The sequence below is a fragment of the Macadamia integrifolia genome, chromosome 2 (genome assembly GCF_013358625.1).
Source record: "Macadamia integrifolia cultivar HAES 741 chromosome 2, SCU_Mint_v3, whole genome shotgun sequence".
NCBI lineage: Eukaryota > Viridiplantae > Streptophyta > Magnoliopsida > Proteales > Proteaceae > Macadamia > Macadamia integrifolia.
In genome coordinates, this window is record NC_056558.1 from 5,527,974 (window position 1) to 5,544,787 (window position 16,814).

Consider the following 16,814-nt stretch of genomic DNA (forward strand, 5'->3'; position numbering starts at 1 on the left):
TAATAATTTTACAAAAAGAAAAAAGATAAAGAAGGATTTTGGTTATAGTTTTCTTTTACGATAATGTGGGACGAGATTCTTCATAATAACCCTACCCAAGGATTCAAAGCTTTTTCACATTTTTGGTTGAATAGATGGACCGATATATTTGACCATTGATTTCCCTCATCGTGGGTAAGGAAAAAACTTACCACTAGCAAAATACATGTCCACCAATATGTGTAAAAAAAAAAAAAAAAAAAAGGAGGGGTGGGGGGACTTATATGTCTTGGGTCGCACTTTTGTGAAGTCTTTAAATATATGGGGAAATAGCTTCAAAGAATTCAGGTCGTCTTTTTGGAAACATCATTATATAAAAGTAGTAATTTGCCATCTCTACATTGGAATCATTCCAATCCACCGACTTAGTTTTGGTCGGCGGACCATAAAACTTTTCTCCCAAAGTATAAATTTTAAATAGATGCGAGGTCAGAGTTAGTCCTCTCTCCCTGTCTAATCTTTATCCTTCACTATGATTGAAACCAAGTTGAGAAATAGGGATTAAAAAATCAGATAGGTCCGAATTGAATGATTTTGGTTGACCCGGATTAAAATTGGCCGAGATCAATCTCAATTTCGATTGATCTGGCTCTGGCCTATTGTGCGCAAAACCCTGGGTCAGGTTGTTTTTAAGTCGATTCCCATTGGTTTTGGATTGGATTTGGATTAGCTTAGACTAATTCAGATCCCGATTCCAGGTTTTCAAACAATGATTGAGAAAGATGTGTACAAAAATGTTCAACTTGGACAAAAAGCATGAAGATCATGGGAAGAGGACAATGTCAAGGGAATATGCAAGTAAGCAAGTAATCCCCTTGATCTAGGGGTGAAACAGAGCCGAGTTGGGCTAGGTTTCTTAAACCCCAATCTGATTGTTGGTCTCCAAAACTCAATTCAACCCAATTCAGCCCAACGGGGTTGATGATTAGGTCAAACCCTATCGGGTTCATCCTAACCCGACACTAATTGACCCTGGTTGGGTTGTGTTGAGCTAGGTTGCCCTGATTTTTGTCAGGATTGAACTGATCCTACTTGATCATGTTTTTGCTATTTGTATAATGACTTAGATTTCATTATTTTGAATAAAAGGATGATTGTGATAAATTATATTACATAAATCATTGTTAAAATAAGGATCGGTTAGGCGGCCCAACCCTCACCCAAGCTCAGTTTTTTTTCAAGCCTAACATGTTCTTAGGGTCAAAATTCTTAACCCAGAGCCTGTTCGAGATCAAAACATACCATAGTAGATGAGGGCTGAGCTAAACCTACTACAACCCTCTCTCTCTCTCTCTCTTTCTGGAAATTGCTTAACCCTCACCAAAGTTGAATGTTTTTCAAACCTAACACATTCTCAGGGTCAAAAAATCTTGACCCAGACCCTGTTCAAGTTCAAAGCATACCATAGTAGATTAGGGCTGAGCCAAACCTACTACACCCCCTTGATCTCACTCACTCTCTCAAGAAATCAAAGAAATTTCTAAAACTCCAAATTCTTTAGTCTTAGGTCATGAGTCATGAGTTCAACTCTCTTTGACGTTACCAAACAAAAGAAAAAAAAAAGCCTTCAGTTTTCTTTTCCATAGGTAAGGAATTTTACACGTTTTCCACTTAAAATTCACATGCATATGTTGCCATGTTGGCTATCAAAATTTTCAAACCCAAGCCTTCCCATTTTCTCATGCGTTGGTTGGTAGGATTCAACTCATTACACGGAATGAAAAGTAGAGACCACAATTGGAGGTGCGAGGAATCGAACCCGTGCCTCTCGTATGCAAAGCGAGCGCTCTACCATATGAGCTACACTAATTTGGAAGCTATTTTAAAAATTAATTAAATGAAAATCTAAATTCTCACTCAAAATTCTGACACCAATCCCTGATCCTTGATTAATTTGGATCAGTTACCGTATCGTTTCAAGAGTAAAATAGTAAAAAAAATGTATTTTTAAAAAAACCAAGTGGCAAACAGATTGATACTCATCGATCCGATTCGATCTGGATCAGTATCGATAGACACTAATTCCAATACTGATACCATCCCCTAAATCCATGGGTTAGACCGATCGAAAGAGTTTAAGAATATCGTATCAAATCCTTAACAATTTGGTTTCACTTTGGCATGTCATGAAACGATTGAAATCGAAAAACATGATACAAATAGATTTCTAACCCTAAGAGCGGGTTAGAGTTGTAAAACTCTAGCCAAGGTCGAGCCAGGCCGAGTCTAGATTGAGGACTAGACCTGAGCCCAACCCTAATTTTTCCCCCTTTCATTAATGTAAATATGCAACTTATCATTCGAATAAAGTAAAATATTAGTTAAAAAAAGTCAAGGGGATTAACTAATCTTAGGGAAGACCTAATCTCATAATCTCTCTTATCTTTTTTCCAAAACCATTTCGTAATTTCCATTTTCTTCTTGTTCTTCTCAGCCCAACCCTACAACCCTCTTCCCCCTCCCCATGATCAGGGCCAATCAGGGTCAGCCAGATTAGAGTTGAATTTTTTAGGCCTTGATTCAAAGTCATGCCAAACTGGGCTTAGGCTTACCTAAGGGGCCTTAGGGTTGGGCAATGATTTTAAGAAATCCGACCCAACTTGATTTTGTTTCATCCCTAATTGGCAGTATTTCTAATACCAAAATTCCATTATTGAATAGATTATCAAATAATTTCAAAACTCAAGATCATAACATCCATCACCACTGATCCCCACTCTTGATCAACCAATCAATCCAATGCGATCCCTTATTATTGGAAGCCACAATATTATCTTGTCCACAGTAATCAAAAAGATTATCTTATCCACCAATTTTACTCGATAAAAAAAAAAACCTCCTATGAATCATATAAGGACAATTCTAATTATCATAAGGAAAAAAGAACATCTTGGTGGTATAGATACATGTCTAGGCATATGGGTGCAAAAAGACCATATTACCCCTACTCTGAAGAGGCTTGCCCTAGCTCTTCCATTGGTCATTGGTGCTGGGTGTATCTATGCCAACAAGTAGTGTTCCCTTGTTCCTATCGAAATTAAAATGAAAAAAAAAAAAAAAATTTGTTCTTACCAAAATTAAAATGAAAATTTTTTTAATACAATTGTTAGGCCCATGGGATGTGGGAAAACTCCATCATTAAATTAATAATGTTAATGTTTTTTCTAATCTGGCAGCCGTCGTTGTGAAATATACTTATCCCTAAGGAATATCCCATATCCCATATCTGACCCAAAAAAAAGAATATCCCATATTGAAAACACCAGGAAATAAGCATTCAAAGACAAACTAAGGAAAAAACAGAAAGAATCTTGACAAAACATAGAATATTCTGATAATTTCTATGATCACGACCATTAGTTTGACATTTTTTTTTTCTTTGGTAAAGGATTTTCCACACCATGGTTACTTCCTCCTCTTTTCCCTACCTCTCTATGATAAGATCCAATAAATATAGCATATATTATCAATATTGTTTCATGAAAATTTTATTTCATTTTTTCTAGTAATGTATATGTTTAGGAAATAATTGTGTGTTGGTAGAAAATGGTATCTAAAACTCCCCCCACTCAAAAAAATAAATAAATAAATAAATAAATAAATAAATAAATCTAAAGGTATTTTCATAATAATGTTTATTTTTTTTTGATAAATCATAATAATGCTATCCATCTTATCTAAATCTCAAATAAAGAAGGCACATTTTAATAACCATATAGCGCTATGGGTTACTTATGTAGGAAGAAAGAATCCTATCAATTTAAGACATGAAACAGACAGACTATGCAAGATGTGGAATGACAATGTTGATCCCTATCTCATATGCTGAAGATGATCTAACGCACCTTCCCATTGATCCACAAACTAGTGTTGCTTACGCTAGTCGCCCTTCCATGTAATACCCTTGGATTCTCCCCTTCCTTCAATATGACCGGTTAAGCTAGCTTAACTCGCCCATGGGTGATTCAATCACTAACCTTGCAATCCTGAGCTAGCCGCGTGACACATGTCATATTTACAAAGATCTTATCAAGATGTGATACGTAACCATAGCATGAACAAGGCCGGGCCTAAAGAAGATGATGAGTAGGATGACGTCCTGATGATGATGACTTTTTTTCAGATTTCATATTTCCTCACACGAGAGCTCATTATATAGAAAATATCTTGCTCAACTGAGTAGGACCTCTACCTAAAAGCTAAAAACAGTAGGACCCAATAAAATATTCTTGATTGATAGATGTATGATAATTAAAATCCATTCAAGCTTCTATGTTTATTTAAAAAAAAAAAAAAATTAACAAATAGAACCCACGATTTATTACATACATTTTAAATTTTATGTTAAATAGTGGTTTAATAGATAAATGAAAGATCGAAAAAATTTATATGAATGATAAAGACTACGAATGGAGTGGTGTGTATGGACATACATGAGAAAATAAGCATGATATTATAGGGGTAAATGATTGAATTGGATATGAAATTTGGCATGTATTAGGTGTTTCAACCATTTACCTGATTTGCCAACTATAAAAACTTTTAATCCTATAAAATAATAATTTCATTGATGAAAAAAATTCCTCATGACGCCAAAATTATTATACTGTATTAATCTACGACAATATTGATACAGATGTATGGATCTAGTATCACGCTGTATTGATCTAAGATCAAATGAAATTTAAAAGAAAAAAAAAATGCATTCAGTTGATACTAACGATCAATTTTAATTTTTGATGCAATTGATATGATATTGATACCTTGATGCATACTGTGATACTCTATATCAGGGATGCGCTTGCCAAATACCCATTGTGGCTTCACTTTTTACTCTCGTGAAGGAGGAATTTGTATCAAATTATCATTATTTCTACAACAAATTTGTTAGGGAATCATTTGAACTCGTCCATACCCTAACATGAAAGACCGTTGTCTTTGACATGATAGACAGTTTGGTCATATTCTATTCCTTGACTATTGGATATTCGTTCCCAAGTCTCGTGTCTCTATGCAATATGTCTTGTATTCCATATTTTTATCTGAATGAATTTCTTATTATTAAAAAAAAAATAAAAAATACCTTGATGCAATAGAGATTCTTTATCATTTTCACTTTCTTTGTCTGACCATGTGGTTCCATGTGAAGAATTTCGTTATCCACATCACCATTGGTGTCGTTAACAAATTTATCTACGTTACTGTCGTGAGAAATTCCCTTCTTTAAATTAAATTAAATCTAAACCCTACAGTTCCCCAACACGGCAACTCCCCTTCCCCACCCCTACCCCCGAAAGAAATTATTTTATAAAAGAGGATCCTTCATCCATGCTCGCTAAAGCTCCTACATGGGCCTTCCTCTTCCCTTATAAAGAAGGAAGATCAGTCCTTTCATCTTTTTGAATTGGCCAAAAATTTTCATTCTTTCCCAGATTGCGCACCTTTTCAATCTTAATCCAAGCATATGAACACGGTATGAAACTATGAGATTAGCCCTATTCAAGCTTTAGATTCATCTTCTCTTTCTTCTGTTCGTCTCTCGGTGGATTTTTGATCAGTCATGGTTTTTGGTAGTTCTCCGGCATGAATCATTCTGTTTCCGGTAGTCAAACCATGAATAATCAAGTGGAAAAGATCTATATCGCCGTCGGTAACGATTTAAACGAAGGAATAGGAACATTGGAATGGGCAATTAAAAAATGGTCTGGACAAACAATCAGCTTCGTCATTGTTCATGTCGATAATACTTCCAGAGATTTCGTTAACACCCCATGTAAGTCATATGCATCTCTTAAATCTCATCACCTGGTAAGATTTTTAGGTTAAATTTCATACATTTTTGGGGGAGATTGACTGAAAACTGAAATGGGTTTTATTGTTTCATTTCATATACTTCAGTTGGAAAGCTTCCTGCAAGTTCTGTAAATGAAGAGAAGCTGAAGATTATAAGGATGTTAGAACAGGACAAGATTGATAAAACGTTATTCAAGTTCAAGGCTTTCTGCAACGGCAAGGTTTGGTTCATATACTTCTTCGTCAAATGTTCCTTAGTTGTTAGATGAAATGCCTAAGAAAGCTTTCTAGTCTCGAAATATTGGGTCAATTCTTCTGATTTTGATTTTGATTTTTTCTTGTTTAGGTGAAATCGGAAGTTCTAAAAATCGAGAAATCAGAGGAACCAATTCATAAGGAAATTGTTGAATTCATCTCAACCCATCAGGTGACCAAACTGGTTTTGGGAATCACGGTCGTAAAAACGTCATCTTGGTAATGAACAATGTGATCAGTTGTTGAAGTGGTAAGTGATTTCTGAAATTAATAACCTGCAACTCTTTTTTCTTTAATTCAATCTACAGGAAAACCAAAACCGCCATTAGCGCATCGTTTTACATTCACAGACACAAACCCAGTTTTTGCGAGCTTTTCATAATCTGTGGAGGAAAATTGGTGTTTCTTAGAGAAGAAAACGATGAAAAACACATGGAAGATGAGAGGGGAGTAATGGTTGCTAAGATGAGAGAGACAGGAAGCCTGATTAGTCGGTTTGGTAAGATGTTCATAGACAACTCAACGAAGCATGAGACACAGGGAGGAGTCTATCCGCGTGGGTTCTCACCTGCAAGAGAGGTGATCGACACAGAAATACCAGTTAGCTCTCGTGATTGGTGGGAAGATTATGCCCCACAGGTTGATAGCTATTTCCAATGGTTATTGTCATCTTCGAAACTGGTCGAGGAAGAAGAAGACGAAGATGAAGAGGAAGAGTACCGTGCCACGCGGTATGGTCTCTCAGAGGAAGGCATTGTGGAACACGATAGTCATGATCAAATCACGGTAAGATTCTATCTCTGACTTTCTCATTTTGTTTTTTTGGTTTGAATCTTGGAAGTGAAATAGAAAAGTAGTCTCAAACAGAGATTTCATAAACGGTATTGATATTGGTATCGATATCGGATTGGTTGTATCGGTCTGATACTATTTGATCGATCATGGTTTTAAGTATCGGTCTTGTATTAGCTGTATCGATTGTATCAGATTGATATCGGAAGATACCGATACCAATACCATCCCCTAAATCCTTGATCCATGTTGATATGGGCCGGTCTGATTTAGTATTTGATACTGATACCTTAATCTTTGGTCTCAAATGAAGTCTACCTTTTGGCCTTTTTTTCTTCTGTTTGGGAGTATAGTCCTTTTGGAGGATCCAGTTCCTCTCTTTAGCGTTCATCATTGAGGTTAGTCTATAGTTACCCGAGCAAGCAACACATAACAAGGGGATGATCCAATGGTTTGAGAAAGGCATGGAAAACAAGGTGCTGGCAAAGGCTCTAAGAACGAGGCATTAAGAATCATTGGATCATCATCTCGTCACGTGTCACTCGCCCATATAACTATGTAGGGGTGTCGATTCTTAAACCGAACCGGTAAAATCGGTCGGATCGAATCGATAACAACACGGATCGAATCGAACCGAAACCTTATTGGGTCGGTTTGGTTTGGAGTATTGCAACCCCAAAACCAAATCGAACCGCACCAAAAACCGGATGAACCCCAAACCAAATCGAAACCGGCTCAAAACCCGGACCGAAACTGAAACCAAACCGGTAAGAAACCGAAACACTCCAAAATTCATTAAAAAAAAAAATCAAAATTTGCATAGTTTTGTAAACATTTGTATGGAAAGTCGAATCCAAACTGGACCAAAAACCAAAACCAACCCAGTTACAAATCGATTTAAGAAACCGAAGACAAACCGAAATCAAACCGCACCGAAACCAAAACCAAACCGAAATCGAAATTTCCTTATTGGTTCGGTTTCGATTTCAACTTTCCCACATCGAAACCGATTCAACCCAGACCGAAACCGAGCCGGACCGACCGATTGACACCCCTATAGCTATGGACAAGATTTGGACAATATGCCCTAAGGAGAGGAGTTGAATCCTCTTTCAGCTGGGAAGACAAGAGAAAAGGGAAACCCGGGATCCGGATCCAAATCAGAATGGTTAGGATCATGGATTCAGATATTGGGATTGGATCAGTCATATGATACCAACTCAATACTGTATCGGTGGTACAAAAACCAGGGTGGGAAAAATAGTGAAGAAAAATTGGTATCGAGCATTGAGGTGATTTGTTGATGTGGCTTTATACAGTCGATCTGTTGCTACTACTGACATCGATACTGTGAACTAAATCCTTGGAGGAATAGATAAAAATCAGCCCAAATATGCTCTAACCCTAGTTTTTTGATAGACACTTATTTGAACCGGATAAGAGCCAGATCAGCCTTTAAACCCGATTTTTGAGACCATGGTTTTCATAATTTTAATAGTCTAAAAGATTTTTCCAAGGAGAATCAATAACATATAGGAGACATTCAATCAAAAGCTTTGAAACATAGAGAATATGGTTAATTTTAGGTCTTGTTTGGTGGCAAGAGTACAAATCTAGTTACATACGTCTCTCTCTCTCTCTCTCTCTCTCTCTCGCTCTCTCTCTCTCTCGAGGGTGTTGGCGTGGCGTGGCGTGGGGTGGGGTGGGGTGGGGTGGGGTGGGGTGGGGTGGGGGATAGAAAGAGATGGGAATTAATTGTGTTTGGCATGACTTGTATTGGTGGGTGTAACTATAACCATTTCTTTGGCTCTTTCAATTAATCCTTATCCTTTAAAGAGTACTAAGTTCTTAAAAATTCAAAGTTTCTACTTCAATAAAATTTGCAATAAGAGTAAAAGTCAAAAAATCATTCCAAAATGTCAAACGTGTACCAAATGTAGTTGAATAGAATTGCATTCTTAACCATCATAATCAAATTATGTCATTAATCTCTAATGATCAGTGTAAAAGTATTGACTATTAAAGTAAAATATTGGTCGTATTAGAATAGAGAGAAAAAGATCCTCTTACCGACAATGTGGATTCTTTTTCCACAGCTTCTCATATCCGGATCACGTGGGATCTATACAGACACCCTTTTTCCTTCGTAACTATGTAGCCCCTTGTGGACAAAACCATTTCCTACGTTGTGATTAATGTGATGTGGACAATTCCTTGTACATTGATAGAAGCGGCTTCTCATATCCTAGTCATGTGGATCTATGCAGACACCCTTTTTCCTTCTTAACGAAACCCTTGTTGACAAAATCATTTCCTAGGTTGTGATTAATGTGATGTGAAACGAACATTAGGATAGCTTAGTGGTGGTAGTTTCGGCTTGTGGAGTCGGCATCTAAGGAAGGAGGTCATGGGATCGAACCCTGTCATACGTATTGTGTGAGTGTGTGTGTGTGTGTGTTTTCTTATTTATTTTATACCCACCCGTGGGTTGCCCAGATGGTTAGGGTGAACTGGGAATTGTGTGGATTAGATGCACGGTTTTAGGTTTGATTCCCCATCTGTACATCTGCGATTTAAGTGAAGATCATGGCGGTGGGTTGCTATGCTAGTCTCTCCGAGGATTAGTCGAGGTACGCGTAAGCTGGCTCGGACACCTTGATTAACAAAATAATAATAATAATGTGATGTGGACAATTCCTCGCACATTGACAGCAGCGGCTTCTCATATCCTGATCATGTGGGATCTATACAGATATCCTTTTTTCCTTCTTAACTATGTAGACCCTTGTTGACTAAACCATTTCCTACGTTGTGATTAATGTGATGTGAAAAATTCCTCGCACATTGATAGCAGCGTGAAATACCTCCTCGTTAGAATAAATAACTATATTTTAGATAATAATTTTAAGATAAAGTAATATAATGCATTGTGCCATTTCATAACTTTTCTACTACAAGTAACTAATTTGAAAAAGCAAAGATAACCTTTTGTTTTCAATATCTAGCAACTTATTGACGTAAATACACAATTATTGTTTATGATGATCATAAAGTTTTCCATTTTTCCATTTCTTTCAATTTGAAAAGTGGAGGCTGGTGGTTACTTTAATTTTTGTCACATGTTAGTAAAATATAGCATCAAGCTCATATAAATGCATTGTGCCATTTCAGAACTTTTCTTGAGAAAAAAGTTGGTTTTGGATATGTAAGTTGTTGACTTAAATACAAAATTATTGTTTATGCTGATTAAAGTTTCCATTTCTTTTGACTTTGCATTATTTTCTGTCACTTCTTTTGGGAGGAGGGTGGGTGGGGTAGTAGAGGTTTAAATTTTGTCACTTTTTAGTAAAATATAGTCGCATCAAGTTGATAATGGTCGAACCAAATTGGGTTGGAAAAAACCTTAGGAGATATGATAATGGAGAAGTTTAAATTTGCCCCCTTCTTTCCTCTACATTTAATGGTTTAAGGTACGACTATAGATTTAGTTCATGCTATCAATATTGGCCATATTGAACTGAATTTGCCCAAAACACCATTTTTAACATGAAAAAAATATTATTTGTATCATATCGATCATGGCCTATCGGATACCGATTTCTAAAACCGTGGGTATGCCCTAAATTTGGTTAGAGTTGCTAGAGTGAGTGATTATTCTAAATTGTCGGAGGCCCAAGTTGGGTAGGCTAGAATTGAGCAATTTTTCTTTTAATAACATATCTTTATATTTTTCGTGGATAAAAAAGCTACAATGAAAGATTCTTCTTATGAAAAAAAAAAATGTTTTCTGAGTGACTGTGGAGGGGTACATTAGCTCTCTCTCCCCCGCATGAATTGACATCTCTGACACCTATATATGAAATTGTATCATCACTTTTCTTCATGCTCTGCCCTTATTCCACTCGCTCAAAGAAGCTTCTCCTTTATATACTACCTAATATTGTAATTTAAATCATCATAACATTTTTTTTTTGGGGGGGGGTGGGTTTGAGGTAGAGATTAATCATCTTATTACTTATTTTTTTTTTTTTGCTAACGACGGGTATCCAGGCCTTCGGCCTGACTAGTCCCACGGGCCTATATTGATCCTACAACCGCATAGATCAGATTATACCGGGATTGAATGAAAACCATTCAATTTTCACTAAAAGCAGTGAAGAACACTAAACATCCCGTGTGAGTGATTCAAGGTGTGCCTAGTGGAAGTCTAATAACATTGAAATTAGAACAAAACTCACCAAAATCAGGGTTGAACAATGCATACTGATAATTTATTTGTACAATCTTAGGAGTCTTTGAACGGGATAGAAATTTTGAAGGCTAAGATACAAGAAGCTCAAAAGATCATAGAAGAGAAAAGAAAAGAAGTCGAGAGCTACGTGGAGGGACAAATTGGAGCTCAAAATATAATTAGTCTATGCAATCGAAGGGTAAGTGAAATATCCATTTTTTTTTTCTTTTCTTGCAAACCAAACACAGCCTTAGTTACTCTGTTTTTTCAGGTTGAAGAACTCGAAGCTCGTATAAAGGAAGAGGTCGACAAAAACCAAGTTGAAAAGAACAAACTGGAAGCAGCCAGAGAAAACATCTACGAAATCTCAAGCGATATAGAACAGATAAAGAGCAGATTGAATTCCCTAATCGAACTCCAATCGGAATTGACGACGAAACTCCAATCTTCATCTTTGGCAAAATCACATGTCGAAGCTCAATTGGAGAATGCAATAGCAGCAAAGACAGAGATTGAACGCGAGATGGACGAGTTGCGTCGTCAACGAGAATTGCTTCATCGGAGAATCGAATTCTGTAAGAAAAGGGACGCCATTGCTGCGACCACCAAGAGCTCGTCATCGGTATCTGAATCTGATGAGCTTAATTACAGTTATAGGGAGTTTACGGCAGAGGATATCATATCGGCTACTGCTAATTTCTCAGAGCATATGAGGTTGAAAAAGAGATGTGAACAAACAAATTATTACAGAGGACGGCTCAATCATATGGGGGTTGCCATTGAACTGCACGATTCGCTCACTTCTTTGTCAGAGGAAGATTTCCGAGCCAAGGTATAATTCCTTCTCTGATAAATGTGTCCAAAAATCGTTTGCAGCCGCTCCACGGTTGCGGTGAGCATCAGATGAATGAGAATCTTTGAAGCCCTGTCTTGATGCTCTCAACCATCCGATGCTCACTGCACCTCAACCCACGCTGCAGAGAATGTGAGCTCTAATGTATGATCCTTCGCATGTGTTACCACTTTTCTAAAGTCAAATTTTGGGAGTCAGGAAAATAAATGCATTTCTATGTTTGGTTGTCAAGAAATAAAAAATAAAATAAAATAAAATTGAGGAGAGATATAGACGAAGAAATCCAATAATTGATCAGCATTATTATTTTTTCCGTCATGTTATAATAATTGATTTATGTGTCAATTTCTTTTCTCAAATTTAATTTAATTTTTTTTTTATTTTCATTTCTTAACAACCAAACATAGTTCTAAAGATCCAGTTTCTCCTCACCCATGGTGGAGATGGGTGAGGAGAGAATCTCATCAATAAATTTTTTAAGTCACGGGTATAAAATAGGGTATTCAGTATAAGAGAAAAAGGAGCATGTGGAGGAGCATGGCTCCTGCACCTTGACACAAGCCCTTGCGACATGACTGATAAAAAGATAAAAAATGCCATCCTTGTTGATGCTTCCTCGAGTGCTCTCATTGGTCCCAACGTTGGTGCAGGAGCTATGCTTTGAGACCATAGCTGTCAAGGCGAAACCTCGGCGTTTAGGCTCCTTGGTCGCCTTGATTTTGGCCCCTCTCCAATGCCTTGGGTCGTCTGGATGTTGTGACAATTATGTCTGGGACAAAAAACTCTTCACCTCAAAATTATTTGATAGTGGTTGACTATTATGTTTTTTGGGTAATTGTCATAGTTTTGTACATATGTTTCCAAGTATATATGTAAAATGATAGAATTTTACTTTCATATGCAGATGGAGCTCCTAAGCCAGATACATCACCCACATCTGATTCAAATGATGGGTGCATGCCCAGAGCTGAGATGCATTGTTTCTCAATACATGAACAATGGTTGCTTGCAGAACTTCCTCCTCTCAACTCAGAGAAACCCAAGTAGTTATAGCAGGAACCAGTCTCTTTATTGGCACACACGCATTCGAATCATAGCCGAAGCGTGTATGGGCTTGGGATTTTTACACTTGTTCGAGCCCAGGCCCATCTTGCATGGTGAACTGAATCTCTCCAACGTCATCCTCGATCGCAACATGGTAGCCAAGCTCACTGTAACCCAATTATCTCAATGCTTCGATGAGTCAAAGCTGAGATCAGAATTATATGATTTTGGAGTTGTGATGCTGCAAGTTTTGACCAGTAGAGAAGGAGATGGGCTTGTGGAGGAAGTAAAAAGGGCCATGGAAGGTGAAGCCTTACATGGAATTTTGGATCCGATGGCTGGAGATTGGCCTATGGATTTGGCAATGGAGTTTGCAAGGATTGCATTGAGGTGTGTTGATATAAATGGAAGCGTGGAGTTGACGACATGTAGAGTGATGGAGGAAATTGAAGAGTTAAGGAGAAAGGCAGAAGAGCTTATTGCCAAGGAAGGATTTGAGATGGGGGTGGAAGGAAGTGGCCACAGAGAGAAAGACCAAGAGCACGGTGATGTGCCTTACATTTTCCTCTGCCCTATTTTGCAAGTGAGTCTCTCTCTCTCTCTCTCTCTCTCTCTCTCTCTCTCTCTCTCTCTCTCTCACAATGAGCCAGCAGATCTACTATTTGCATAAGGGAAAAAGGTTCTCTAGGATGATAGTGGAGGGCACGCTACCACCCTTCTTCTCTCTCTCATTTTTACATGAAATGACCTCTCTACCCCTTATTTACTAAAACTATTTTATTGTCCCTCACTGGTGTGTTCCTCTGCCGCTTGCTTAGAGATTCCTCTCCCTTAATAAAATGTCCTTTACATGATCCTACAAAGAGTTTGATGACCCACCTGGTTGGAATGCTAGAATGCATGGTTTGATAATTTCAACCATTAGATAGATAGGGCAAGGTCTGAATAGGCAATGCCATATTTTAAAGTCAAAGTTCAATTATGTTATCTTCCTTGTTATTGTCACGCACCCTCTATGTAATTCATGCTTTGGTATATACCTTCTTGGTAGTCTTAGATTTTTTAAAATTTTGTTTTGCCATTGGGTCGAATATAAAAGGCGCCAAACATATAAGACTCTCTAGGTGGTCTGATCAGGAAGCATTCACTCTTTTATTTATTTATGATAATGATGAATGGTTGTTGGAAACAGCCTCTTCTGTGCAGGGGGTAAAATTGTGTACACTTGCCCCTCCCAAACCCTGCAGTAGCGGGAGCCTCGTGCATTGGGTGTATATTTTTTTTTTATTATTATTTTTTTAATGATGAATGGTTGTTATAATATAATGTTTCACTCTGGGTGCAGGAGGTGATGAAGAATCCACATGTGGCGGCAGATGGGTTCTCATATGAGTTAGGAGCCATAGAAGAATGGTTAGGGTCAGGGCATGATACATCGCCTATGACCAACTTAAGGCTTGAACACAAGCTCCTCACTCCTAACCAGACCCTCCGTTCACTCATACAAGAGTGGCTTAACAATAGAGCCACTTCTTCCTAAATCTTTAATCTTAATATTTATTTACCGTAATTTTATTCCTTTATTTGTTTCATCACCCGCATCTGTGCGCATCCAATGGTTGGGTAACACTTCGGATGGGTGTTTAGATGCTGCCAGCCATCGTATGCATGATGGATAGGATCCCCTCCCTTCCCTTCTTCCTTTTATGCATATATATATATATATATATGCTTCGTAATGCTAGCGACCAACGGAAGTTTGTATTTATACATGTAGGGAAGATGAAAGAGAAGCTCATTAGAATATAAAGTTTTGGATTCCTTCACCTTGTAAGCTAATTTATAGGGTCAAGTTATTTTGAGATTCATAATAGTGATATCAGAGCAATCGATCCTCGATCCCAACCCTCGTGTAAACGGGGTGACTTAGTACCAAGTGAAGTCGCTAGGAAAAGACTATTTGCCACCGGATCAAGCATTGTGGTATGTTATGATCCTATATAAGTCATATGAGAGGCTGATCCCACATCGATTACGAAAGGGATTTGTTGCGATAAAGAACTCAGCAATTGGTAATTACTGATCTGGCAACTTGGTTTTGGAAAATAGGTTAGATGCATCGCAAACACTACTTTGCCAAATCACAGACAAGTTAGCAATGCTTGATTACTGGCTTCCTGAACAAAAACTTCTTCACGCTAGTGGATACAACCCTGTATAGACTGGTATATGGAACAATGCCTACATCCAACGCCCAACGGCTAACAGTATGGACTATGGACAGAGGGTGAATAATAGTAACAACCCTATTCTTGCCTCTATCCACAATGATCTGATGAAAATTTTGTTAGGGTTTCTCACATTCCACACAGTAATCTGGGGTGCTCAAATCTGATCCCCCCCCCCCGCTCTCTCTCTCTCTCTCTCTCTCTCTCTCTCTTACAATCCAGGTCAAATGAGATGCATACACAATATTCTCCACATTCCAATACATGAGCCAATTAAAACGGAATCGAGAACAAGGTAAAAATAATTCATGGATGAGACTAGGATGAGAAAATGCATATTTGCAACGTCGCCGTGATTCTACAACAGATAGTGGCAGTATGGAACAGTAAAATGTTCAAGGTTGGTTTATATCTATTTCAATAATCAACAGATAAGAAATACATCAAACTTCATACCCAGGGTTTATCTTCTGTTGGACATCTCCATAGCTTTCTAACTCTTCTATGTCCTCCAAACTCCCCAGGAATAATGGGAGCCTTTGATGCAGCTCAACAGGTTGGATTGAAAGAATCCTACTTTTACCATCAGATCCTCTACCCCCAGCTTGCTCCACGATAAAACTAAGAGGGTTTGCTTCATAAACTAACCGAAGATGGTCTCTTGGATTCATTGCTATCCCTCCATACATCAGAGTGCGATGGAGATCGGCAACCAGTGAACAGATAAAACGGGCTGAGTACTTCTTTGGGTACTTCCCTTTTCCCTGTCTAACTGTGTCAATGTACTGCCTTAAACCTTGAGGCCAATCAAAATACCGGGCATCATTTACAGAATAGATTTGTCCTGACAAAAATGGATATCCAGTTGATAACAAGTGTTAGTAGTTGTCGAACAAAGGTGGAATATCAAAAGGCAACCCCTTGATAGAAATTCCTAGATCCTGGTCTTACAGAATGCAGATTCAGTTTATAATGAGGGGCTTGACACAGGTTTTGGAAATTTCAAAACCACTGCAAATAAACAAAACCCTCCCCATTGTCAGGATGGAGTGTAAGATGGAGAAGAATGCAATAGAAATCTAAATTATATTAAAGAAAGATAAGATGAAGATAAAGATATAGAGATGATAACTCTTAATGACATTCCCCCTTCATGTGCCCCCTTTGCAACCCAAATCCAACATGTTTTCACTTAGTAAAACCCAAAGCCTGAAAAAAGCGAGACAAAAAACCGATGCACAGGCATTGGAACCACCAACCAGTGCAACCCGAAGGATACATCATACTGATAACCAATTGGAACTTTATGATTTATGTGCATTCGCTTAGGCTCCGTTTGGCTGCAAGGGGAATTAATGGAAAAGGGAAGGAAATTTTCAAACCTAAAAAAAGAAACTTTTTTAATCCTTACCTCAGGTGATTATATCATTAACTCCAAATCATTCCATATTCAGTTAATAAATTTCACTTTACCTTGCATCCAAATCTCTTGGATTGATAAGTAAAATAAAAATTTTATTTGAAAAGTATCATTACCATATATGATAAGAAATTGGAATAATTTATACAATTATATGGG

The 16,814-nt window shown here is 37.7% G+C and overlaps 1 protein-coding gene across 1 annotated transcript; it reads left to right on the forward strand.

Moving 5' to 3' along the window:
* The first annotated feature begins 5,319 nt into the window (after positions 1-5,319).
* On the forward strand, positions 5,320-14,875 carry LOC122091074 (putative U-box domain-containing protein 50). The gene is made up of 9 exons (XM_042660899.1): positions 5,320-5,512; positions 5,614-5,812; positions 5,938-6,053; positions 6,179-6,306; positions 6,396-6,873; positions 11,169-11,309; positions 11,382-11,942; positions 12,868-13,590; positions 14,353-14,875. Exons 1-9 carry the CDS (start codon positions 5,504-5,506, stop codon positions 14,545-14,547), a joined length of 2,550 nt encoding a protein of 849 aa, XP_042516833.1. The 5' UTR covers positions 5,320-5,503; the 3' UTR covers positions 14,548-14,875.
* The last annotated feature ends 1,939 nt before the right edge of the window (positions 14,876-16,814 follow it).